This window comes from Triticum urartu, chromosome 2A, assembly GCF_056163025.1.
Source record: "Triticum urartu cultivar PI428250 chromosome 2A, HENAU_Tu73, whole genome shotgun sequence".
NCBI classification, from domain to species: Eukaryota; Viridiplantae; Streptophyta; class Magnoliopsida; order Poales; family Poaceae; genus Triticum; species Triticum urartu.
The window spans coordinates 143,218,440-143,243,467 of record NC_141874.1 but is presented as its reverse complement, the minus strand read 5'-3'; the positions used below and the strand labels follow the sequence as shown (position 1 = coordinate 143,243,467).

The window sequence follows — 25,028 nt, the reverse complement described above, 5'->3', positions numbered from 1 at the left end:
ATAACATTGGTTTCAACATTTATGGGATTACCTGAGATATAATGTTTGATTCTTTGACCATTCACCACCTTCGGATTTCTGCCTTCGAAGTTGTTAATTTTTATGGCACCGGAACGATAGACCTCCTCGATAACGTAAGGACCTTCCCATTTAGAGAGAAGTTTTCCTGCAAAAAATCTTAAACGAGAGTTGTATAGCAATACATAATCACCTACATTAAACTCACGCTTTTGTATCCTTTTATCATGCCATCTTTTAACTTTTTCCTTAAACAACTTGGCATTTTCGTAGGCTTGGGTTCTCCATTCATCGAGTGAGCTAATATCAAATAACCTCTTCTCACCGACAAGTTTAAAATCATAATTGAGCTCTTTAATAGCCCAATATGCCTTATGTTCTAGTTCGAGAGGTAAGTGACATGCTTTTCCATAAACCATTTTATACGGAGACATACCCATAGGATTTTTATATGCAGTTCTATAGGCCCATAATGCATCATCAAGTTTCTTGGACCAATTCTTTCTAGATCTATTAACAGTCTTTTGCAAAATTAATTTGAGCTCTCTATTACTCAATTCTACTTGACCACTATACTGTGGGTGATATAAGGAGATGCATTTCTATGATTAACATCATACTTAGCAAGCATTTTACGGAAAGCACCATGGATAAAATGCGAACCACCATCAGTCATTAAATATCTAGGGACTCCAAATCTTGGAAAAATAACTTCTTTAAGCATTTTAATAGAAGTGTTATGATCAACACTACTAGTTGGAATAGCTTCTACCCACTTAGTAACATAATCAACAGCAACTAAAATATGTGTATATCCATTAGAGGAAGGAAAAGGTCCCATATAGTCAAAGCCCCAAACATCAAATGGTTCAATAACGAGTGAATAGTTCATAGGCATTTCTTGACGTCTACTAATATTACCAATTCTTTGACATTCATCACAAGATAAGACAAACTTACGGGCATCCTTGAAGAGAGTAGGCCAATAAAAACCAGATTGCAATACCTTATGTGCAGTTCTATCTCCAGCATGGTGTCCTCCATAAGCTTCGGAGTGGCACTTGCGTAGGATCTGTTCCTGTTCATGCTCAGGTACACAACGTCTAATAACACCATCTACTCCTTCTTTATAAAGATGTGGGTCATCCCAAAAGTAATTCCACAAATCATAGAAGAACTTTTTCTTTTGCTGGTATGTGAAACTAGGTGGTATAAACTTAGCAACAATGTAATTAGCATAATCAGCATACCATGGAGCAGTATGAGAAGCGTTTATGACATTTAATTGCTAATCAAGAAAGCTATCATCAATAGGAAGTGGGTCATCAAGCACATTTTCTAACCTAGACAAGTTGTCTGCAAAGGGGTTCTCAGCTCCCTTTCTATCAACAATATGTAAGTCAAATTCTTGTAGCAAGAGAACCCATCTAACAAGTCTAGGTTTAGCATCTTTCTTTTCCATAAGATATTTAATAGCAAGATGATCAGTATGAATAGTTACTTTAGAATCAACAATATAAGGTCTGAACTTATCACAAGCAAATACAACTGCTAAGAATTCTTTTTCAGTAGTAGCATAATTTCTTTGAGCATTGTCTAGGGTTTTACTAGCATATTGAATAACATTTAATTTCTTATCAACTCTTTGCCCTAGAACAACACCTATAGCATAATCACTAGCATCACACATAATTTCAAAGGATAAATTCCAATCAGGTGGCTGAACAATAGGTGCAGATATTAATGTTTTCTTAAGAATTTCAAATGCTTCTACACAATCATCATCAAAGACAAATGGTATATATTTTTGTAATAAATTAGCCAGAGGCCGAGAAATTTTTGAGAAGTCCTTAATGAACCTCCTATAAAATCCAGCATGACCAAGGAAACTTCTTATACCTTTGATGTCCTTGGGGCATGGCATATTTTCAATAGCATCAACCTTGGCTTTATCAACCTCAATACCTCTTTCAGAAACTTTGTGACCCAAGACAATACCTTCATTAACCATAAAGTGGCACTTTTCCCAATTCAAGGCAAGATTAGTTTCTTCACATCTCTGCAAAACTCGATCAAGGTTGCTCAAGCAATCATCAAAAGAAGATCCATAGTCAGATAAATCATCCATGAAAACCTCACAAATCTTTTCACAAAAGTCGGAGAATATAGCCATCATGCATCTTTGAAAGGTAGCAGGTGCATTACATAGACCAAAAGGCATATGTCTATAAGCAAAAGTACCAAAAGGGCAAGTAAAAGTAGTCTTTGATTGATCTTTGGCTGACGCGGGTATTTGAGAGAAACCAGAATAACCATCTAGAAAGCAAAAATGTGTATGTTTGGATAATCTTTCTAGCATTTGATCGATAAAAGGTAAGGGGTAATGATCCTTTTTAGTGGCCTTATTTAATTTGCGGAAATCAATTACCATCCTATAACCTGTAATAATTCTTTGAGGAATCAATTCATCTTTATCATTAGGAACGATAGTAATACCTCCCTTCTTAGGGACACAATGGACAGGACTTACCCACTGACTATCAGCAACGGGATAGATTATACCTGCCTCAAGGAGCTTTAGTATTTCCTTTCTTACCACTTCTTTCATTTTAGGATTCAGCTGTCGTTGATGATCACGAACTGGTTTAGCATCTTCTTCCAAATTAATTTTATGTTGACATAGAGTGGGACTAATGCCCTTAAGATCATCAAGAGTATACCCAATAGCAGCACGGTGCTTCTTCAGAGTTTTCAATAATCTCTCCTCCTCATGCTCTGAAAGGTTAGCACTAATAATAACAGGATATATCTTTTTCTCATCAAGATAAACATATTTAAGAGTATCAGGTAACGATTTAAGCTCAAACACGGGATCACCCTTGGGTGGATGAGGATCCCCTAGGATTTCAACAGGCAAATTGTTTTCCAGAATAGGTTCCTGTTTAAAAAATACTTTGTCTATTTCCCTTCTTTCATTCATAAACATATCATTTTCATGGTCTAGAAAATATTGTTCTAAAGGATCACTAGGAGGTACGACAATAGAAGCAAGACCAATAATTTCATCCTTACTAGGTAATTCTTCTTCACGGTGTTGTCTACTAAATTTAGAGAAATTAAATTCATGAGTCATATCATCTAACCCGATAGTAACAACATCCCTTTTGCAATCTATGGTAGCATTAACAGTGTTCAGGAAGGGTCTACCAAATATAATGGGACAAAAGCTATCTTGTGGGAAACCAAGAACAAGAAAATCAGCAGGATATTTAGTTTTCCCACACAAGACTTCAACATCTCTAACAATTCCCATGGGTGAAATAGTATCTCTATTGGCAAGTTTAATTGTGACATCAATATCTTCTATCTCAGCAGGTGCAATATCATGCATAATTTCTTTGTATAAGGAATAAGGTATTGCACTAGCACTAGCACCCATATCACATAAGCCATGATAACAATGATCTCCTATTTTAACAGAAATAACAGACATGCCTACCACAGGTCTGTTTTTATCTTTAGCACAAGGTTTAGCAATTCTAGCAGTCTCATCAAGGAAATGAATAACATGCCCATCAATATTATCAGACAAGAGATCTTTAACAATAGCAATATCAGGTTCAACTTTAATTTGCTCATGAGGTGTATAAGTTTTAATATTGCTTTTATGGACCATAGTTGAAGCTTTAGCATTATCCTTTATCCTAACATGAAAATGTGGTTTCTCAACATAAGAAGTAGGAACAATAAGATCATTATAAGTGACAATCTTTTCTTCAACTTTAATAGGTGCAGTTACTTTTACTTATATGGGAGGATGATATTTAAACCACTTCTCCTTGGGGAGATCAACATAAGTAGCAAAAGATTCACAGAAAGAAGCTACTATCTCAGAGTCAAGTCCATATTTAGTGCTAAATTTACGGAAAACATCGGTATCCATAAAAGATTTAACACAATCAAACCTAGGTGTCATACTTGACTCCTTACCTTTGTCGAGGTCCCAATCTTCAGAGTTGCATTTAATTCTTTCCAATAAATCCCATTTGAATTCAATAGTCTTCATCATAAAAGAGCCAGCACAAGAAGTATCAAGCATGGTGCGATTGTTATCAGAAAGCCGAGCATAAAATTTTTGAATAATCATTTCCCTTGAGAGCTCATGATTGGGGCATGAATATAACATTGATTTAAGCCTCCCCAAAGCTTGAGCGATGCTTTCTCCTTCGCAAGGCCAAAAATTATATATATAATTGCGATCACGATGAACAAGATGCATAGGATAAAACTTCTAATGAAATTCCAATTTCAATCATTTGTAGTTCCATGACCCGGTATCATCACATAGCCTATACCATGTCGATGCATCTCCCTTCAAAGATAAAGGGAAGACCTTCTTATTAACAACATCTCCGGGTACACCTGCAAGCTTAAATAATCCACAAACTTCATCCACATATATTAGATGCTCATCAGGATGTTTTGTTCCATCTCCTAAAAAGGGATTAGCTAGCAGTTTTTCTATCATACCCGAAGGAATTTCAAAGCACACATTTTTCATTTTCAGTAGGTTCAGTAGGTTGAGGAGCAACTCTTTGCTCTACTGGTTGGGGTGAAGATACCCCGAACAAGCCCCTCAGAGGATTACTTTCCATAGTAACAAGTGACAGTAAATTTCAGCACACTATATAAATTTTTCCTTACCAAATTCCACCTACCAAAGGCGCTTCACTCCCAGGCAACGGCGCCAGAAAAGAGTCTTGATGACCCACAAGTATAGGGCATCTATTGTAGTCCTTTCGATAAGTAAGAGTGTCGAACCCAACGAGGAGCAGAAGGAAATGATAAGCGATTTCCAACAAGGTATTCTCTGCAAGTACTGAAATAAGTGGTAACAGATAGTTTTGTGATAGGATAATTTGTAACGAGCAACAAGTAACAAAAGTAAATAAAGTGCATCAAGGTGGCCCAATCCTTTTTGTAGCAAAGGACAAGCCTAGACAAACTCTTATATAGAGAAAAGTGCTCCCGAGGACACATGGGAATATCATCAAGCTAGTTCTCATCACGCTCATATGATTCGCGTTCGATACTTTGATAATTTGGTATGTGGGTGGACCGGTGCTTGGGTAATGTCCTTACTTGGACAAGCATCCCACTTATGATTAACCTCTATTGCAAGCATCCGCAACTACAACAAAAGTATTAAGGTAAACCTAACCATAGCATGAAACATATGGATCCAAATCAGCCCCTTACAAAGCAACGCATAAACTAGGGTTCAGGCTTCTGTCACTCTAGCAACCCATCATCTACTTATTACTTCCCAATGCCTTCCTCTAGGCCCAAATAATGGTGAAGTGTCATGTAGTCGACGTTCACATAACACCACTAGAGGAGAGACAACATACATCTCATCAAAATATCGAATGAATACCAAATTCACATGACTACTAATAGCAAGACTTCTCCCATGTCCTCAGGAACAAACGTAACTACTCACAAAGCATAAACATGTTCATAATCAGATGGGTATTAATATGCATATAGGACCTGAACATATGATCTTCCACCAAATAAACCAACTAGCATCAACTACAAGGAGTAATTAACACTACTAGCAGCCCTCTAGCACCAATCCCGAACTTGGAGACAAGAATTGGATACAAGAGATGAACTAGGTGGTGCTGATGAAGATGTTGATGGAGATTTCCCTCTCCCGATGAGAGGAGCGTTGGTGATGATGATGGCGATGATTTCCCTCTCCGGGAGGGAAGTTTCCCCGGCAGAACAGCTCCGCCGGAGCCCTAGATCGGATCCGCCTCGTGGCGGCGGAGTTTCGTCCGAGAAGATGGTTTGTTATTTTTCCCATCGAAAGACTTCATATAGCAGAAGATGGCCACCGGAGGGCCACTAGGGGGCCCACGAGGTAGGGGGGCGCGCCCAGGGGGGTAGGGTGCGCCCCCACCCTCGTGGGCAGGGTGTGGCCCCCCTGGTGAATTTCTTTCACTGAGTATTTTTTATATATTCTGCAATGTTGGGGATATCGCTTATCGGGAACTTATCGGTCGACCCATGATAAGGGGTAAATCGGCCAGTTAATCGGCATATCGGCCGATTTATCGCCATATCGGCCGATTTATCTTATCGGTCTGACAGTGGTAAGCGATAAATCGGCCGATTTATCGGCATATGGAAGATATCTTGAACAGTGATATTCTGAAAACGTCTTCCGTGAAGTTTCAGGACTTTTGGAGCTGTGCAGAATAGGTCTCTAATATTTGCTCATTTTCCAGCCCAGAATCCCAGCTGCCGGCATTCTCCCTCTTTATGTAAACCTTGTAAAATAAGAGAGAATAGGCATAATATTGTGACATAATGTGTAATAACAGCCCATAATGCAATAAATATCGATATAAAAGCATGATGCAAAATGGACGTATCAGCTAGCAGCGATCAAGGTTGCCAATACCAGGAGACACGACTTCCAGTCTTTCATGGAGACATTTATTGCTGCCACCACTCGTATTGCCGATGTAATCGACCTGAACGAATTCGTTGAGCCTGCCAGTCGTCCACCCGCGGAGTGAACAAACTTTTATAATCCGATTGAATTTTCCTCGGTATGCCAAGTGGTATTGTAACCGTTAAACTCTTTCGGGCGCAATGCTCAAGTACTTTGAACTGTGGTCCGGAACCTCTTAGGTTTTTATCTGAACTTGGTTGTTTTTGAATAGGAAGAAGTGCTCATCCAGTTCCTCCGTGAGAACTGCGACATCTTCGCATGGAAACCCTCTGACATGCCAGGTGTGCCTAGGGGACTGGCTGAGCACCGTTTGCGAGTCGACCCAAAAGCAAGACCTGTCAAAGAACACCTCCGATGGTCCGCCGTGGAGAAAAGGAAGGCAATTGGTGAGGAAGTGGCTCGGCTTCTGGCAGCTGAGTTCATCCGAGAGATTTACCACTCCGAGTGGCTCACCAATGTAGTCATGGTCCCCAAGAAGGATGATTCACTCCATATGTGTATTGACTTCAAGCATATTAATCGGGCCTGCCCAAAAGATCACTTCCCTCTCCCTCGCATCGATCAAATAGTCGACTCGACTGCGGGATGTGAGCGATTGTCTTTTCTGGACGCATATTACGGGTATCATCAGATCCGACTATATGGACCCGATGAAATAAAAACAGTTTCCTCACCCCATTCGGGTGCTTTTGCTATGTTACCATGCCCTTTGGTCTCAAGAATGTTGGCGCCACATTCATGTGTATGATACAGAAGTGCCTGCTCACTCAAATCGGTCGGAATGTGGAAGCATACATGGATGACATTGTGGTTAAGTCGCGAAAAGGTTCTGACCTGCTGACTGACCTCGCTGAAACCTTTGCCAATCTAAGAAGGTATGATATCAAGCTTAACCCGTCAAAGTGTACATTTGGAGTTCCAGGTGGAAAGTTGCTCGGTTTTCTCGTTTCCAAACGAGGTATCGATGCAAATCCAGAGAAAGTTGGTGCAATACTCCGAATGAAAGGCCCCGTGCACATACACGACATCCAGAAGCTTACTGGTTGTTTGGCCGCTTTGATTCGGTTCATCTCTCATCTCGGTGAAAAGGCATGACCTCTTTACCGATTGATGAAGAAATCTGATAAGTTCGAGTGGAATCCTGAAGCTGACGCAACGTTTGTAGAGCTCAAAACCCTGCTTTCCACCCAGTTGGTGCTCGCTGCTCCAATCAGCAAAGAGCCTTTACTGCTTTATATTGCAGCCACTGACAGTACTCACGACCGAGCGAGAAAAAGAAGGTAAAGCCTATAAAGTTCAACGCCCAATGTATTATATTTCTGAGGTCTTAACTCCGTCCAAGCAGAGGTATCCGCATTATCAGAAGCTTGTCTATGGAATTTACTTGACTTCGAAGAAAGTGACACATTATTTCCCAGATCACTCCATCACAGTCGTCAGCGATGCTCCATTGTCAGAAATTATGAATAACAGAGATGCAACTGGTCGAGTGGCAAAATGGGTGATTGAACTCCTTCCATTAGATATCAAGTTTGAGGCAAAGAAAGCAATCAAGTCCCAAGCAATAGCAGATTTCCTCGTCGAGTGGATTGAACAGCAGCAACCGACTCAAGTTCAGTCCGAACATTGGACTATGTTTTTTGACGGATCCAAGATGCTGAATGGTTCTGGCGCTGGAGTAGTTCTGGTATCTCCGCGAGGCGACAAACTCAGTTATGTCCTTCAGATTCACTTTGATTCCTCCAACAATGAAGCTGAATATGAAGCACTTCTGTACGGGTTGCGAATGTCCATTTCACTCGGCGTCCGTCGCCTAATGGTCTATGACGACTCAGATTTGGTGGTCAATCAAGTGATGAAAGAATGGGATGTCAGAAGTCCAGCTATGACTGGTTATTGCAATGTAGTAAGAAAAATGGAAAAGAAGTTTGAGGGTCTAGAGCTCCACCACATTCCCCGACTGAAGAACCAGACAGCAGATGACCTGGCAAAGATAGGTTTCAAGCGAGAGCCCATTCCCAGCAATGTGTTTTTGGAACATCTTCACACACCATCAGTTCAAGAGGATCCCTTCACAGAAGAGCCCCCGCAACCTAAGAGTTTCACTAATCCGACCGAAGTTGAAATCTCAGCCGTGGTTGACCTAGTCATGAAAGTTTTGGTCGTCATTCCTGACCAAACCCTTCCTCCTCCTCCCGCCTCCCTCCTACCTTTCCCGCATCAGAGCCCTTGCTGTCCACCACACTTGCTCTCCATCCTAACCACGGGTCCCGATCCGCCACCCTGGGTCGTCCAGCCGGTCCTCGACCACTGCGATAGAGAATGTGTCTGCCTCCTTCGTCAGCGTCCCGCCCTAGGCTTCATCGTGCAAGATGGAGAACATCGGCCCAAGGAACCAACGATGCCAGCAGCGAAAGAGGGGGGCTGTGGCAGCGTCGCAGGAAGATGCGGACATGGACAAGAAGCTGTCCCCCCAACTGCGCCCGGAACCCCGCATCCCATCCATCCATCCGTAGACGTGGATTGCATCGTCAGACCACGCTGGATAGAGGAGGACCCGACAGACGGTGGGGGCATTCCGGAGAGCTTTCCGCCCACGCAGATGCCGAACGTGGACGTATGTCACTCGGGGCAGCTCATTCGGGCACGGATAAGCACGGGCACTGGTGGTGCCTGGGCTGCCAACGACCCGTTCGACAAAATGACACAACAAGAGTCGATATGTTCTTGTTGCTCCTGTCCAATCACTGTTTTGCATAGGTTGCTGGTTCATTTTGTACATGATGATTGCTTGCAAACCATGATCGTGTAGGAGGTGTTTCTGTCGAACATGATCAAATTGGGGGATCCAACTTGCACTACGTTTGAAGTTGAGACAACACCCGATCCCAAATCGAGCAAGAAGAAGTAGAAGGAAAGACGACGAAGGCAAGAGATCTCACAACTTATGAAGATATCTTGTTGGTCAAAACTTGGTTGGCCACAACAATAGATCCAATATGCGGCACCGAACAAAAGGGAAACACGTATTGGGAGAAGATCTAGAAGGAATATCACGAACAAAAGGAATATGTGGAGCCGCATTCTATCATCACCGGCCGCAATGTGGCATCTCTCCAACATCAATGGGGGATCATTTGAGGGGAAGTGAACAAGTACGTCAGCTACTACTCACAAGTGACCAAACACCCTCGAAGTGGGATGGGAGTGGCAACTCACATAAGCTACTTCATCTTGTCATCATTTTCGTACGCTTGTTTGTTTTGCATTCCCGTGCTCATACATATGTTGTTTGCTAGACTGCGATGGCAGCCACTTTGTATCACGAAATGGTGAAGAAGCCATTTGCTTTTAGCCATCGTTGGATCATATTGAATGGCATGCCAAAGTGAACACAACTTGTGGCCGATCTCAAGGCAGACAAGAAGAGGAATGATGACTCAAGCTCCCACCAATCAATTGGGTTGGATGATGAAGAGGAAGATATTGTCGTCGAGAATGAGAGAGCCACCGTGACAAGGGATAACCGACAAGTCATGGGAAACAAGTGGGAGAAGGCAAGGGCCTCCCGTAAAGCTGTGGCTACAAAAATGTCCTCCACATGGACGGGCATTTTTTTCGGCGAGGGAGACTAGAGGTACAAGCTCACGTTGGATGCGCAAAAGAAGAGGATGGATTGGAACCGTAGAGGGCGGAGAAGAAGCTGGAAATTGAGAGAGAGAAGATCGAGTTGGAGAAGCAAGATGCGGCGATCAAATGGGAGCTCGAGAAGGCCAAGACATTTGGAGAGATTGAGCTTGAGAAAGAAAGGTTGCAGCTCGCACGAGACACGAAGGATGCAAATATCATGTTGGCGGACGAAACCCTCTTGGATGAGCATGCAAAGAAGTGGTCTGCAAAGAAGAAGAAGGTGATCAACGATCGTAGAGAGTATGAGGCGGCGAGGGCGGCTGCGACGGCAGCGGAGCATGCGGCTCGGATGCAAGCGGAGCAGGACGCAAGGATGGCCTCGGAGCAGGCGACATGGATAGCGCTCGGCGAGTGATCCAGCCAGCCGTTGAGGTATCCATCACGCTTGGACATTCATTTCATTTTAACATGTCCGGATTGTCGTTGAACTATGATTTGCTTCGCTTTATTTCAAACGGTTGAATTCAGACAGTTTGTATCATATAATCAATGTGTATTGATTTGTATGAATTTGAGACTTCGGATTTAATATATGTGGATATGCTTAACCCATATAAGACGTGCTCGATCAGTGCCGCACACGCGGCCCGGGGTGTCCAGGGTGCCGTGAGCTCTATCGCAGCCCACACCAGCGATCCATAATAAAACCTGTCCACTTGGGCCCCCTCAATCTTTTGCCGCTACGCGAATTCGAAGTCTCGCCCAGGGCAAAACTCAGAAAGCCCGGAGCTCCCACTTCCAGGTGGGGCCCAACGCCAGCACGCGCAGGCGGCCAGGCGCAGGCATGCACACAAGACAAGAGGCTCCACCAACCTGAGGGGCTACCGACCAGTCCAGTCCAGTCGTCTCCCCCATCTCCGCTCCACCCCAATTTTCGACCCGTCTCGCCCCTTTGCCCCCCGGTCTCCCCGCCGCCTGCGCGAGGCGATCGCCGGCGCAGGATGGCGGCGGCTGCTGCAGCGGCGCCGGTGGGCGCAGCGCCCAGGGTGGGGCTGCTGTACGACGATAGGATGTGCGCGCACGCCACGCCTGACGGGGAGAAGCACCCGGAGAACCCCGAGCGGCTGCGCGCGATCCGGCGCAAGCTCGACGCCGAGGGCGTCGCGTCCAGGTACGCGCGACTCTGTAAGCGAGGACGCCGTAATTTCGTGCGAGGATCCGTGAGGAGGCGTTCGTACCCCCCGCCCCCTTTTTTTTTGCATACCGTTCCGTCGAAACGCCGGGATGGGAGGTCCTCGCGCGCTCCCGCTGTGTTAATGTATTCCTGTTGCGATTTACAGCTGTAGCCATGCCCATTTCGATCTACCAGAAACTGTATTTTTGGTCTCCTGAAAAACTAACTAAATAAATCAGTATCCATGATTATAACTGTATGCTTATGTTTTGATTAACATTTGAAGTGGTCCGAATGTTAATGGGTCTGAGAAAGGGAGGAGAGTAGAGAGATTTTTCATACAACGGGTTCAAGCATGCATGCACTGTAGCTGCTGAAAGGAATTTAGTCCTGGTATTTGTGCAATTTTGGGTAATGGATAGTCAAGCCCTTGCTTGTGTACAGTAGTAACTTGAATGCTACTAGAGTTAAGTTTGAACATTAGCATTATATCTTCTGTCCTGTCCACTGTTTGCATTACTTTGATTAGCTTAACAACTGTATGCCTTTGCAAAGGTTCTGCCGCTGTAGTTTAACATAAGTTTCTTCCAGGTGCGTGGACATGAAGGCAAAGGAGGCCAAGGAAAAATATATAGCCTCTGTCCATACCCCAAATCATATAAAACTGATAAGGGATATCAGCTCGAAGGAGTATGATTACCGTCGAAACAAGACTGCTAGGAAATTCAATTCCATTTACTTCAACGAGGGCTCCTCAGAGTCTGCTTTCCTTGCAGCTGGTTCTGTCATCGAGGTAATTTAGCGTGTACTTTTCCTGAATTACATATGTACGTTCCATAGTCTTGTACAACAGTTTTTGTTCCATTGATCCTGAGTGCTGACACAACGATTCATTTGACAAGTAGGTTGCTGAGAAGGTTGCGTCTGGTGAGTTGAGTTCTGCTATCGCTCTAGTCAGACCTCCAGGCCACCATGCTGAACATAATGAGCCAATGGGATTTTGTCTCTTCAACAACGTGGCTATTGCAGCAAATTATCTCTTAAATGAGAGGGTACGTATTTGAAACTTCCCTGTTGATTTTTCTAGTTAAGATCAACTTGTGCTACTTTTGTTCATCATTTTCTACGCAAAGTAAAAAAAGCACTAGGCGCTGATTGTGCGTTTTGCCACCGCCTTGCGCTTTTTTGACCAAAGCGCACGCTTAAGCGCAGTTATGCACATATTGAGCGCTTGGCATTTTGCTATCGCCTAGAGCCTTGGCGCCTTGTTAAACTATGTTTCTATGTAGGAACAATTATCACAGTTTGTTATGATGTGATCTACTAAGAAGATGGATTATTTTCTGACCTTCTCTGTTCTGTTACAGCCTGACCTAGGTATCAACAAGATATTAATCGTCGATTGGGATGTTCATCATGGAAATGGCACACAGAAGATGTTTTATAGTGACCCTCGTGTATTGTTCTTTTCAGTGCACAGGTATGACACATCACCTTGGCATTGCTTTGCATGCTTTGTTTAGACTCCAGACATTTTTCCCCACAAACCAAACCACTGCATTTATATGCATTAGAGAGAAAGAAAAGTCTAAGATTAGACTTTAGACTAGCCATATAACCTTCACGATATGATATTCGTGAAGCCATGACAGATTTGTTGCTTATAGTTTCAAGGTTTACTGCTCTTTGAATAGATGTAGTTTGCTGAGCATGTTTCTTACAGTGCATCCTTGCAGTTGATAGAAATCTGGAAACTCCATTTCTTACTTACATGGCATTACAGACCCAATTTTCATATGAGTGAGCTGATCTGACTGCAGTACTGTTTGATATTGTACCTGCAACGATTGGGATGAAGTCTCCTCGTACCACCAATCCACCCTGATAATCTCATGCAATACACTCTTTAGAATCTGAAGAAGTTATACAATATCTATTGCTACATTATGCATTGCATGTTGATTCAGTTGGTCTGTATAACACAATGTAAATGCTTGAGCCCAGTCTGCGAGTAATGTGCCAAGGGACCTATTAAGTATTAATCTGTTGTCAGTGGAAGAATCTATAACTGATAACTCTATGCTGTAGGTTTATTCCTTTTTCTGTTTCATCATGGTCATTTTATACTTTCTAGGTCCACACTACTAATATTGGATCGACCTGAATTATGTGTTCCAATCAACATTGTATGGTTACTTAATCAGTCATTTGAATTGTCAACTGCACACCCTTGATTCTGCTTATATATGATAGTAATTGATTAATTGCATTTACTTACTATTGCTAGCTAAGTTTCCCATGCAACTGCAGGGCTATATACTACATTTCATGTTTATATTAGAAAGAGTTGCTTGTAATGTAACTTCAGTTCTTATGATTGAAAACCGAGTAGTACTTGTTATACAACTCTTGCTCTATTATATTTGATTAATTTGCACCATCATAATCTGGAGCAACCAAAATACACAATGTTGAGATCTATCTTTTTCCTCTGACAAATGTGAGAATGTCCAGTCTCCCAGCAACGCTGAAGCTTCTTCTAACAATATATTAGATGCCTGAAGAAACCTGCTGTTTCTAACTGCTTACTGTTTAAGTTTACAACTGTACACGTCTTAGCTTACAATGAATCTACGGATTGTGTAACTTGCCATGTGCGGTAAAGGCCTCTCCTAGAACTATCCAACCAATTCTGATATTGTGAAATCTCAAACTTACAAGCTGTTCCATTGCATTATTATAGAAGCCAAACTTTTATGGCCTGTGTCATGTGGTATTCTGTTGATCCTTCAATAGTGTGTAAACTATTATTCCAATGTTTGCTTTGTAGATTTGATTACGGAAGCTTCTACCCTTGTGAAGGGGATGCATCTCACTGTTTCATTGGGGAAGGAGCTGGTGAAGGGTACAACATTAATGTGCCCTGGGAGCATGGTAAATGTAGTGATGCAGATTATGTTGCTGCATGGGACCATGTACTGCTTCCTATTGCAGAAGCATTTGATCCTGATATAATATTACTGTCTGCTGGGTTTGACGCAGGTAGGCAGCTGAAAAATTCTTAGAAACTATCTTATCCGTAAAAGTTAAACACGTCTAACCAAATCTAGGCACTTCTTACTTATGAAGCCTGACTGTTGATATATACTGACATTGTAGTTTATTCTGTGGGCTAGAAGTGCACTGCTTCGAGTAGTACATCTCATATACCTGATTTCTTTCTTGCATAACCATTGAGATCTTCACCGATGATATTTTGACAATCGCTGGAACTTCGTTGTATTGTATTGCTATTACATGCCAATGGAATCGGATCTTCTGTGTATGTCATGTAGTAATCATGCATGTTATTGTTACTCACTGGTTTTGAATATCTTCTCCCTTTTTTTGGTAGCAATGGGTGATCCTCTTGGTGGTTGCTGCATCACTCCAGATGGATATGCACTGCTACTAACAAAGGTACGCATTTGCAGGCTTGCAGAAAAATGACCTTTTATTTAACTCACTGAACCATGCACTCTCCTGGCCTTAAAAAACATTGATCATGACTCAGTGAACCATGCACTCTCCTGGCCTTAAAAAATATTGATCATGCTTGACCTTGGAGTTTAGATATGCCAGAATAATGTGTATCTTTTTGCCAGTCATTCCTTTTTGTTGTCATGCTTTGCTGTTACCTGTTAGAAATTTTCCAATTGATCTCATCAATTTATTACTATCTTTTTTTTTCTTGTACTTTCTGCTCAGCTGATTGGTGCTTATGCTTGTGACTGTCTGCTTATTACCCGCAGCTGTTAGGTTTTGCAAAAGGAAGGATTGTGATGGCTCTTGAAGGAGGTTATAACCTCAAGTCCATAGCAAACTCAGTTTGTGCTTGCACAAAAGTTTTGTTGGGAGATAACTTCACATATAACTCTCCACGGATGCAACCATTTGAATCTACATGGAGAGTCATACAAATGGTAATGATCTGCAATGTACTGTTTCTTTGCAATTCTAGCCTTGCTATAAATATCTGTAATTGAGTTTTCACCCCCCCCCCCCCCCCCCCCTCCTCCAAAACACTGATCAGGTACGTGATGAATTAAAGGCATACTGGCCTGTTTTGAGCAGTAAGCTTCCGGATAATGTACCTTTGAGGAGTGCACCATCGTATATCGAGGTAAATTTCATCTTTCTGATTTTTTTCTTGGTGACTTGAGTTGGGGCTTGCTTGGTTAACCTCTGACTAATGGATTGTGCATTTGTGCTATTCTGTACAAGATGTGGATCGCCTTGTTCCAGATCTATTTGCTGGGAAACTTGACACCCTCTTCTCTTGCTTTCTACAGACATGCCATATAAATAGTTGCCGTTTTCAAACCACATTCTTAATGGATAATTTTTTTTTGTTCCAGGTTTTAAATGAAGTACCAAATGTAGCCCAATTCCTTAGATGAATGCATGTTCATGAGTTATGTGGAATGATGCTCAGTTGATAGGCTATTTCCATATTATCCGCAGGCCACCCATACTTGATGAACCTTTTTTTTTTCTCGTTGTGATAAATGCTTCATGTATATGTTCCAAGGTGCCTATCAAGTCTTAACTCTTGCAAAAGCACATACAGAGTTATACAGCTCAACCATATCTAAACTGTGCATCTTTAATTATCTCGTGTCAATAGTTTGGTTTACCATTTATGTCTCTTGATGCTTGGAGGCTTACTGCATAGCTGGGACGAATAGTAGAGTATTAACCCAATGGCGGAGCCCTTGAATAATTCCTCTTTCTTGTTTTCCCCTTTGGGGAATGAACAGCCATACGCATCCTCTGGTTCTGAGTCTGATGTTGAAGATGTTAGTGAGCTTCCTGATGCTATTTCATCTGTCAATGTTACTCAAGTTGTTGATGATGTTTTAAGTGAACACATCACAATGTTGAAACTTGATGAAGATAACCTTGCGACGAAGAACACCTCAAGTGATTCAGTTCAAGCCCAAGACGACGGACCTGTTGTGGCGGCTACAAGAATATATGATCTACTATTTACTTGGAGATCAGCATTGTCAAAAGTTTATGTTTGGTATGCCAGCTTTGGTTCAAACATGTGGAAACCAAGGTTCTTGTGCTACATTGAAGGGGGGAAGGTAAAGTTGAAAACACGTTGTCTTTTTATATCTTGCAAGGAACATTAGGTTCCTGTATTGGAGTTTTGTAGCCTGTCGCTGCATTCATCACATCGTTGATTTCTCGGGGAGATTTCATTTGGTACACGCCTTCAGAAAAATAGTTTACGGAACTCAAATCACTCACAGAGGGTACTTTTGTACCTCTCGCACAAATTGGGACAACATATTTCTCGACTGCATACATTAGTCTGCTATGGGTCAATGTATCAATTCAATTGGGGAAGTTGTTGCTGCCCAGAACGATGGCAGCTCACGCTTGCTCCGCAACGATCGAACAAACCTTCTCTACCCCATGGCTCTTCATCCCTTCGTCGCTGCTCCTCTTAGTTGGTTTGGTCTAGCAATGTGTGAATCACAGTCGTTGACCTGAGGATAGGTGTCTATGAATGGAAAGCTTCACGACCATTGGCTGTAGTAACGTCGGAAGAGATTGAACTGGCTGCAGCTCCTTTATCTTCACTCTGTCCTCTAGCGTACGAGGGAGATTTTGCGGGGAGCAAGCTGTGGTGGAAGATGCAGATGGGGGGAGACTTGTGTGAGATCTCACATTAGGTGAGATCAATGAGATCGATTTTTTTGAAACAAATCTACATGATCAAACATTCTCAAAAAAATTATAGACACACATCAATGGTTGATGTTCAACCTCAAAAAATTTCAGCTCCTAATTCGACCTACATTAATAGAAAAAAAGAAGTCAAAATTGGACATGAATAGTGTCAAAGTACTATTCACCCAAAGCTGCCACTATTCACATTCGAATTTGTCTTTTTTGAATCTACAAATGTACATCGAGTTTTGAGCTGATTTTTTCCGGAGTTGTAGACATATACCCTACATGGATGTTGTCAAATAATTTCAGGTTTTTTTCGAAATGTCTAAATGTGAATTTTTGTGGTTGATCTCACGATCTCACCTAATGTGAGATCTCATACAAGTCTCCCCTGATGCAGATGGGATGAGATGGGGTTGGGCCTGGAGGTGGGCTGTGTGTGTTGGGCCATGCTGAATATCCAACCACGTGAAATAGGCTACATTACCCTTTATGACGTAGTGTCTTGTTCTAATCCTCACTATTGACCCACATGGCATTTATAAAGTTTTCTAAAAAGGACTATACCGAAGGAACTCTTTCCAGGGGTATGTTGACCTTCAGGAAGCATTTTTAGTGCTTTCTGCAAATGTAAAATGCATAAGTGCCTTCTTATTATAATCTTTAGAATTACTAATACAATATTCCCCTTCGTGAAAGATTGTTTGCGTGAAAGATTGCTATTCATCTTGATCTCTGACAGGTTGATGGTATGAGTATATCATGCTTTGGTTCACATGACACAAGCCCACCAAGAGGTACCATGTGGAAGACTGTGCCTCATAGATTGTTTTTTGGGAGATCTTCTACCCCTTGCTGGGGTGCCGGTGGTGTTGCTTTCCTCAACCCTGAGATAAACTACAATGATGAGTCATATGTCTGCATGTACAAAATAACGTACGTATACTCTAACCACATCTACATTGTATTGATCCTTGATTCAGGGCTGGGTGGAACCTGATCTTTTGTTAGCGCTCTGATATCATCATAAAATTCCCTTTTTTACAGGCTTGAGCAGTTCAATGATGTATTGTTTCAAGAGAACAGGTTAGTGAAGGATAACAGCGAAGATGGAAAACTTGAGTCTCCCAGCTCTCCTTTGATTGGCTTGTCCGAAATAGAGTCTGTCTCTTCAAACAAAGCTCTTCATCTCGAACCTATCAAGGTTTGATTTGCTGCTTTCCATATCAAGCGTACACTTATCCTTCGCATATAGTTTTCCATATGCCTATAAATGAGAATAGTTAATATCACATCATTGATAAAAAATGCTCTTAAGGGTGACTGCTCTTCCGGCAGCACTTTGATAAAGGACACAACCAACCTCTTTCATGGCCATCACTGGCAGAATCTCACTCTTAGGCTTTGTACAATGGGAGGTGCTTAGGAGAGATGCTTAGAGAAATAAACCAGGCTTTCCTTAAGCACCGGTGCTTATTTGTACAGGGTAGACACTTAACTAAGCGTCTCTCCTGTAGAAATAGGCACCGGTGCTTCAGAAAAACTCGGTTTATTTTTGCAAGCACGTCTCTAAGCATCTCCCATTGTACAAGGCCTTACTAGATGAAGGCTAATGCCTGCTGTTAAAAAGGTATCCTTTTGTAAGGAAATGCCATGTCCAGCCTCTTTGGTCTGTAAAGGTTCATCTGAACTTAGAATTTACAAGTGCCTGTATTACCTTACCTGGGACCTGATGTCTAGTCGAGTATTTTTTGACAAATCTGGCCCGTTTGAGCAACTTCAGACATGTCTGGCCCCAGGGCAAAACTATTTCGGAATCTGGCCCCTGGGGTCGGCGCCACACCACATGGCGCCGAACATGTACATCTCGGCGCCGAACTAAGTGGCGCCGAGGTGTACAGGTTCGTCGTCATGTGGTGTGGCGCCAAGCAAATCTGTCTCTAGGGTTTCTGTTGGGCTCACCAGTGGTCGGTGCCGAACATGTAACATCTCAGCGCCACTTAGTTTGGCGCTGAGGTGTACATATTCGGCGCCATGTTGTGCGGCGCCGACCCCAGGGGCCAGATTCTGAAATAGTTTTGCCTGGAGGCCAGATGTGCCTGAAGCCCCTCAAAGGGGCCAGATTTGTCAAAAAATACTCTAGTCGAGGTTGCAGTTTGGAATGTTAATCTTGGGTTTGAAGCTCTTTAAACATCATTATAGCAGTTAAATAAGGTCCCCCCCCCCTCTCATAATAATGGACACATTTCTAATGCCTCATCCATGGGAATATACTGACAATATTTTTGTAAATAAATCTGACACTACTGATGTTTTTGTTTCAGTCAATTATTTCTGCAACTTATTAGTTTCATAAATTCTGGAACATTGTTCATGTTTGATATACAAATTTGCTGCAGGATAGCTGGTACTCCAATGTACTTCACCTTGGAGAGGAGGACGGCCTTCCAATCTTAACTATGACGTAAGTTCCGGTCTCCACTTAGCAATTTCTTTTAGATACTATTCGATGCACTACTTGAAGGGAAGCTCCCAATGAAATTGTCTTTCATGGAGTGTGAAACTGTTTGTTTCCCTGCAGATGCCCCTCAACAGCTGTTGCGCAGCACAAATCCGGTGAGCTGCCATTAGCTCCTCCATCTGAGACCTACTCAGCCACTCTGATCAAGGGACTCGTGGAAGGGAAGCAGCTGGACACCCACGAGGCTGCCAACTACATCTCCGCTGCTGCTGCAAGAAGCCTGTGAACTTGTGGAGGCTGCTTCACCGTGTGTTCTGTACAGCCAGTGGGAAGGAAGGAATGAAGGGATTGTGCTTAGTAGGCATGTAAAAATGTAGTTTGATTCGGAACCAGGGGAGCCGTAGAGGCCTCATTTTGTGCCACCATTGGATCTGACTATGTTCATCAGTAGGATCGTTTGGAGTTTGCGCTGGTTTGACGACTACTCAGAATATTAAATGTATGAACTAGTTTGAGTAGCACAGAACCCAACTTGGGACTGAGTTGCCCCTGCAGTTGTTTTTCCAGTGTTATGTTGTGGCTGTTGCTTGGGGTCTCTGAAGCAGAAAACTCACACGTACCTGCACTTGGACTGTACAGAACCTGGGTTAGATACCTGCTGCCTGCCCTTTCCAGGTTATGCTACAGAACCTGGGTTAGATACCTGCTGCCTGCCCTTTCCAGGTTATGCGTAGATATACGAAAGTCTAGAGTACATATGCCCATATGCATGATAGGTGCCCGCTGCCTGCCCTTTCCCAAACCCAAAGATCATGCATATGCATGGATTGCCATATGCATACACGTAAATTAGGGCACTCCCATGTTTTTTTGTCGACGGTACATCACGATACTCCCATGTTACTTTCGAACACATTTTACAGCCTCAGCCGCGCACAGCAGAGGGATGAGATCTGGTTGAAACCACGTGGTCAGTTTGTTCGGTCAAAAGGAGATGCCATCATTTTTAAAGAAGAATAAAACCTCCGAGGCCATGTAACATGTGTAGTTTCGAATTAGAATTAATTTTTAAAAAAGTGACCAGAAATGCTACAGATGGAAAGTATAATAAGTAGAAAAAGGAGGAAATAGCACCCAGGCAAAAATGAAATAGAAATAATCGCCAGAAGGAGAGGGAGCACAAATGCTACAGATGGAAAGTATAATAAGTAGAAAAAGGAGGAAATAGCACCCAGGCAAAAATGAAATAGAAATAATCGCCAGAAGGAGAGGGAGCACAAATGGTACAGATGGAAAGTATAATAAGTAGAAAAAGGAGGAAAAATGAAAATAATCGCTAGAAGGAGGGCTCGAACCTCCGACCTTGTGGTTAACAGCCACACGCTCTAGCCATCTGAGCTATTCCAGCTTGGTGCTAATGTTGCTAAGGTAAACAATATCATCTGATACATCATGTCACATCCACTCAACCACCGCCTAGGCACCGACCCACCTGTAAAGCCATCTAATATGCTATTTTATTTAGTATATGCTAATACAACTCCATGCATGAATGTTTGTTAGAAGTTCCAAGAAAGGCTTAAAGAATAATCCTACCTATCAAATTCATGTTCAGCAACATTTCATACATCACATGAAATCTAGATCCTATAAACTAAACACTATACACATAGAATAAGTTCCTCGCAAAAAATATTATACTTTTATAAAGGATGTTGGAGTACCCGCCTTCTTGGGGCTTTGCGGGCGAGAGTGCTCTCCATGGAGTTCATTAGTGCAGCATGGAAGCCTCTCGGGGGGCTCTCTTCACTGTCTGATATGCCCGTACGGCACGCACCCGATCGACCCGGTTTCGGTCGCCAGCATGTGCTGTCCCCGCGCGATGGGGAGGCCAGACCCGTGTGTCGGCGTCTCTTGCCTCGCACCATCTCCTGGTAGCCTCCATGGGCGAGTAGGGCCTCTGCGCCGTCCGTTTCGCATGCTCATAGTTCCGCTACCTCATGCGGGCTTTACGCGCCGTCTGATCTGCTCAAACGTCACGCAACCGAGTTGTTTGCCTTGGGGGGGGGGGTCCATGACGGGTGGACCAAGGTCTCTGCCGAGGCAACCTTTCTGTGGTGGTTTTCGACGCGCTCGTGTGCGAGGCCTCTCGCACTGTCCCCATGACGAGACAGCTGGACTAGCCTGTCAGCGTCGCCCACCCCATGCCGGGATGGTTGGCTCCCGCGTGAGCACATGCCCTAGTGCGGCGCGTGCTGGGTGGCTGGAGAGGGCCATACATCCCACCAGGGATCGCAATGTCGGGCGAGTGGGCCATCAATGTTCCTTGGGTACAACTGATATGTCACATGTATTATACTGACAAAATTCCGCATGCGTCTGACCCATGTGGGCCATTTTGGTGGAAGGACTTAATGAGTTTAGCTGATATCCACAGGGGAGTGACTGCCGTTAAGGTGACTATTGGTGATTCGATGCTGTTCTGGACGGACTTTTGGAGTATTGAAATCCTATGTGCCTCACACCCTAGAGCATTCTCCTTTGCACTTAACGAGTATATCTACGTCAGAAACCTGTTGTTGTCGAGTGCACTTGGACAAAGTGTTCCACCCGCCACTGTCCGTGGAGGCCAGGGAGTAAATGAGGGACTTAGAGAGAGTCACTGCCCATTTTGATCTCTCATCTGAAGTCAACGACACTTGGTGCTGTGTCTGGGGTGGGAAGGAGTTTAAGGCAAGTAAATTTTATGCTCACTACTTCAGTGAAATGCAGGTAGATGAGGCCTTCGTTTGGATTTGGAAATCAAAATGCACCTCACAAAGCAAATTATTCCTTTGGTTATTGCTGACTGTTAGGCTCAATACCAAAAATATGTTGAAACGAAGGCAGTACATAACCGATAATGATGATTACAGTTGTTCGCTCTGTCAACACCCCCCTAGAAGAGACACTATCACACCTTTTATTCAATTGTCCTTTTAGTGTGGAATGTTGGAGAACCCTGGGCATCGAGTGGCCGGCCACAGAGTGTAGGTTGAGATTAATCCATGCTGTGAAGGTTGGTTGGAACAAACCTATGTTTGTGGAGGTCTTTACAGTAGCGGCGTGGGGGATAGGGAAGGAGCGCAACAAAAAGTTGTTCAGGGGGATAGCCCCCAACTCAGGGCTCTTAGATGTCTAGGTTCAAGAGAGATTTTCCCTTGCTAGTTCATAGGGCTAACCAAACTCTAGAGCCTTTCATCTTTGATTTTGTTCAAAGCTTGTAGGCCTCTGTCCACTTTTTTATTGTTAGTTTTGGAGAACTCCCTCCCCCTTCTCTATGTAAATACATGTATTTGTAACCCTTCCTTTTTTGTTTGAGTTCTTAATTTAAAGTTAGTGGGAGCCTTTCCCACTGTCAGCGAGGTTTAAAAAAGCGTTGGGCCAATTGGCCAGGGGTGGTGACAGTAAGAGGACGGGTAGCTGTAACGCCCGGATAATCAAGCTACAGTAATCCCCTATTAATGATGTCAAGTCATCACCGTTACCGTTGCTAATCTCACTTCGATTCAAAACCATTTCAAATTCAATTTTAAAATAAAGTCAAATAAATTAATTCTCCAAACAGTAAAACAAAAATGTTCGCTGGGTTGCAAATATTCACTAACTAAATGTCATGAGTGATTCAACATCATTTGAGTTAGCTAATTTCCCCTAGGAATTAAAGCAGTTCCAAATCAGCATTTTTAAATGCTTTTCCATTTGTGAAAAATCCAAATCAATTCAAACTCCTCCCAAACTTTTTGTAGCAGTGCAGTATATTGCATCATAATTATTTGGCCTCTTTGGACATTTTTCACAAATGTTTGGCAGCCAAACAATTTGCAAACAGAAAGAAATAGCAAAAAAGGGAAAACAAAAGAAAGCCCCCACCCCTGCTTCCCTGGGCCTTGGCCAACTGCACGGCCCAGCCTGCCGCCCCCATATCTCGTTCCTCCTGTTCACCACGGGGGTGCGTGTCCATGCCATGGCCGATGCACCGCACGATGTGCTCCACCGCGACGAACCCTGTAGCCCTAGCGCGGATAAGAGCAACACCACACACGCGCTGGACGATCCCCAGGATCTTTTCCACCTTTCCTCGCATCACCATGGATGTCCACGTCCGTCCCCCCCCCCCCCCCCCCGCGTCGCCATGGATGTCAACGCCCACAGCCACTAGCCTCCCCAGCGTCTGGGAGGGTGTCCACGAGCTCTAGCATCGACAACTCCTACGCATGATCGCTTCGAATCGAGTAGGGGCGCACCGGAAGCTCGCCATTGCCCTCTTCTTCCACCTTCGGCCAGCGCGACGCCGACGCTGATTCCCTCGCCGTCGCCGCATCCCCGACCACCCCGTGCGGCTCCCCATATCCACTGTGAGCATGCGTTCTTCTTCCCCGTTCTTTCCTCTCGAATCCATCGACGTAGCACCGTTCGTCTCGATCGCCGTGGATGCATCGGAGCTTCGCTCCGCCCACTGTCGCCCCCTGGCCGCGCCGTCCCCGCGCCCTGCTTGCCTCGCTGCCATGCGCCCTCGCGCCCCGGGTTGCTCCCTGGCCGCACGCCGCAACCGCGCTGCCATGTCCGCTGCTCTGCCAGCTCTCCCACGCTGCTGCTTGCGACCGCTGCTCCCTGATGCTCTGCTCCTGCGCTGCCGCTTCTCGCTGTTGTTCGCCGCGTATGCGAGCCTTCTGCTTTCCCCCTCCGCGCCTACTCTGGCTACCGCTCCGCCGTCCGCTCCCGCCACGCCGCTGTGCTGCTGCCGGCCTCGTCGCTCGACCGCACCTGCGTCGCGTCGCCCCGCTCGCCACTCCTCTGCACGCGCTGCAGCCTGCCTCCGCTGCCGCCCGCAGGCCCACGCGGCCCCGCGCCGGCGCCCGCCTCCACTGCCGCCCGGAGGCCCGCGCGCCCCTGCGTAGGCGCCTACCTCCGCTGTCGCTTGTAGGGGCGCTGCTGCGGCGTCCGCTTGCCGCTGTTGCTCGTTGCGCCGGCGTGAGGCCGCGCCGGGGGCCGCCCTCCGCGGCTTGCCGTGCCTCTCGGCCGGCCATGGCCGAGCCATGCCTGGGCACAGCCCGTGTGGTCGGCTGGCCCTCTGCCCGTGGGGGCCGACCTGTTGATTAGTGCTAATCCCCCCTTTTGGACTAATAACCCCCCTGACTAAAATATTAAATCTAGTTAAAAAAAGGAAAAGAAAAGCCCTAGACTATGACATATGGGCCCCCTTTGACCTGGTTGACCAGTCAACATTGACTGGTCAACCGCTGACTATACCAGCTGACTCAGCCCTGGCCCCCACCTGTCATACTGATTGGCTAGGTAGCTGTGGGTATAGAAAGTAATTCGGGTTTTTTAAATTAATTCCAAAAAAGCATTAAAACTTTGAAAATTGATAGTAAATAATCTGTAACTCGGATAAAGATAATTTATATATGAAAAATGATCAGAAAAATCCAACAAATCCGAATACGCGGTCC

General features: G+C 44.2%; 1 protein-coding gene across 1 annotated transcript; it reads left to right on the top strand.

Annotated features, from left to right (window-relative positions):
- The first annotated feature begins 11,046 nt into the window (after nt 1–11,046).
- Nucleotides 11,047–20,105, top strand: LOC125536275 (histone deacetylase 5). Its single transcript, XM_048699466.2, has 13 exons — nt 11,047–11,345; nt 11,940–12,141; nt 12,254–12,400; nt 12,716–12,828; nt 14,179–14,390; nt 14,743–14,807; nt 15,140–15,310; nt 15,421–15,510; nt 16,148–16,477; nt 17,815–18,008; nt 18,120–18,276; nt 19,472–19,536; nt 19,654–20,105. The coding sequence occupies exons 1-13, from the start codon at nt 11,176–11,178 to the stop codon at nt 19,817–19,819; spliced, it is 2,082 nt and encodes a 693-aa protein (XP_048555423.2). The 5' UTR covers nt 11,047–11,175; the 3' UTR covers nt 19,820–20,105.
- Nucleotides 20,106–25,028: the final 4,923 nt, after the last annotated feature.

What these genes read in the sequence shown, in the direction of transcription:
- LOC125536275 (XM_048699466.2), top strand. Translation starts at nt 11,176, where the DNA reads ATGGCGGCGGCTGCTGCAGCGGCGCCGGTGGGCGCAGCGCCCAGGGTG. An exon ending in TTGTTCTTTTCAGTGCACAG is followed by an intron (nt 12,829 to 14,178) that starts GTATGACACATC and finishes TTTGCTTTGTAG; the next exon opens with ATTTGATTACGGAAGCTTCT. An exon ending in ATGCACTGCTACTAACAAAG is followed by an intron (nt 14,808 to 15,139) that starts GTACGCATTTGC and finishes TATTACCCGCAG; the next exon opens with CTGTTAGGTTTTGCAAAAGG.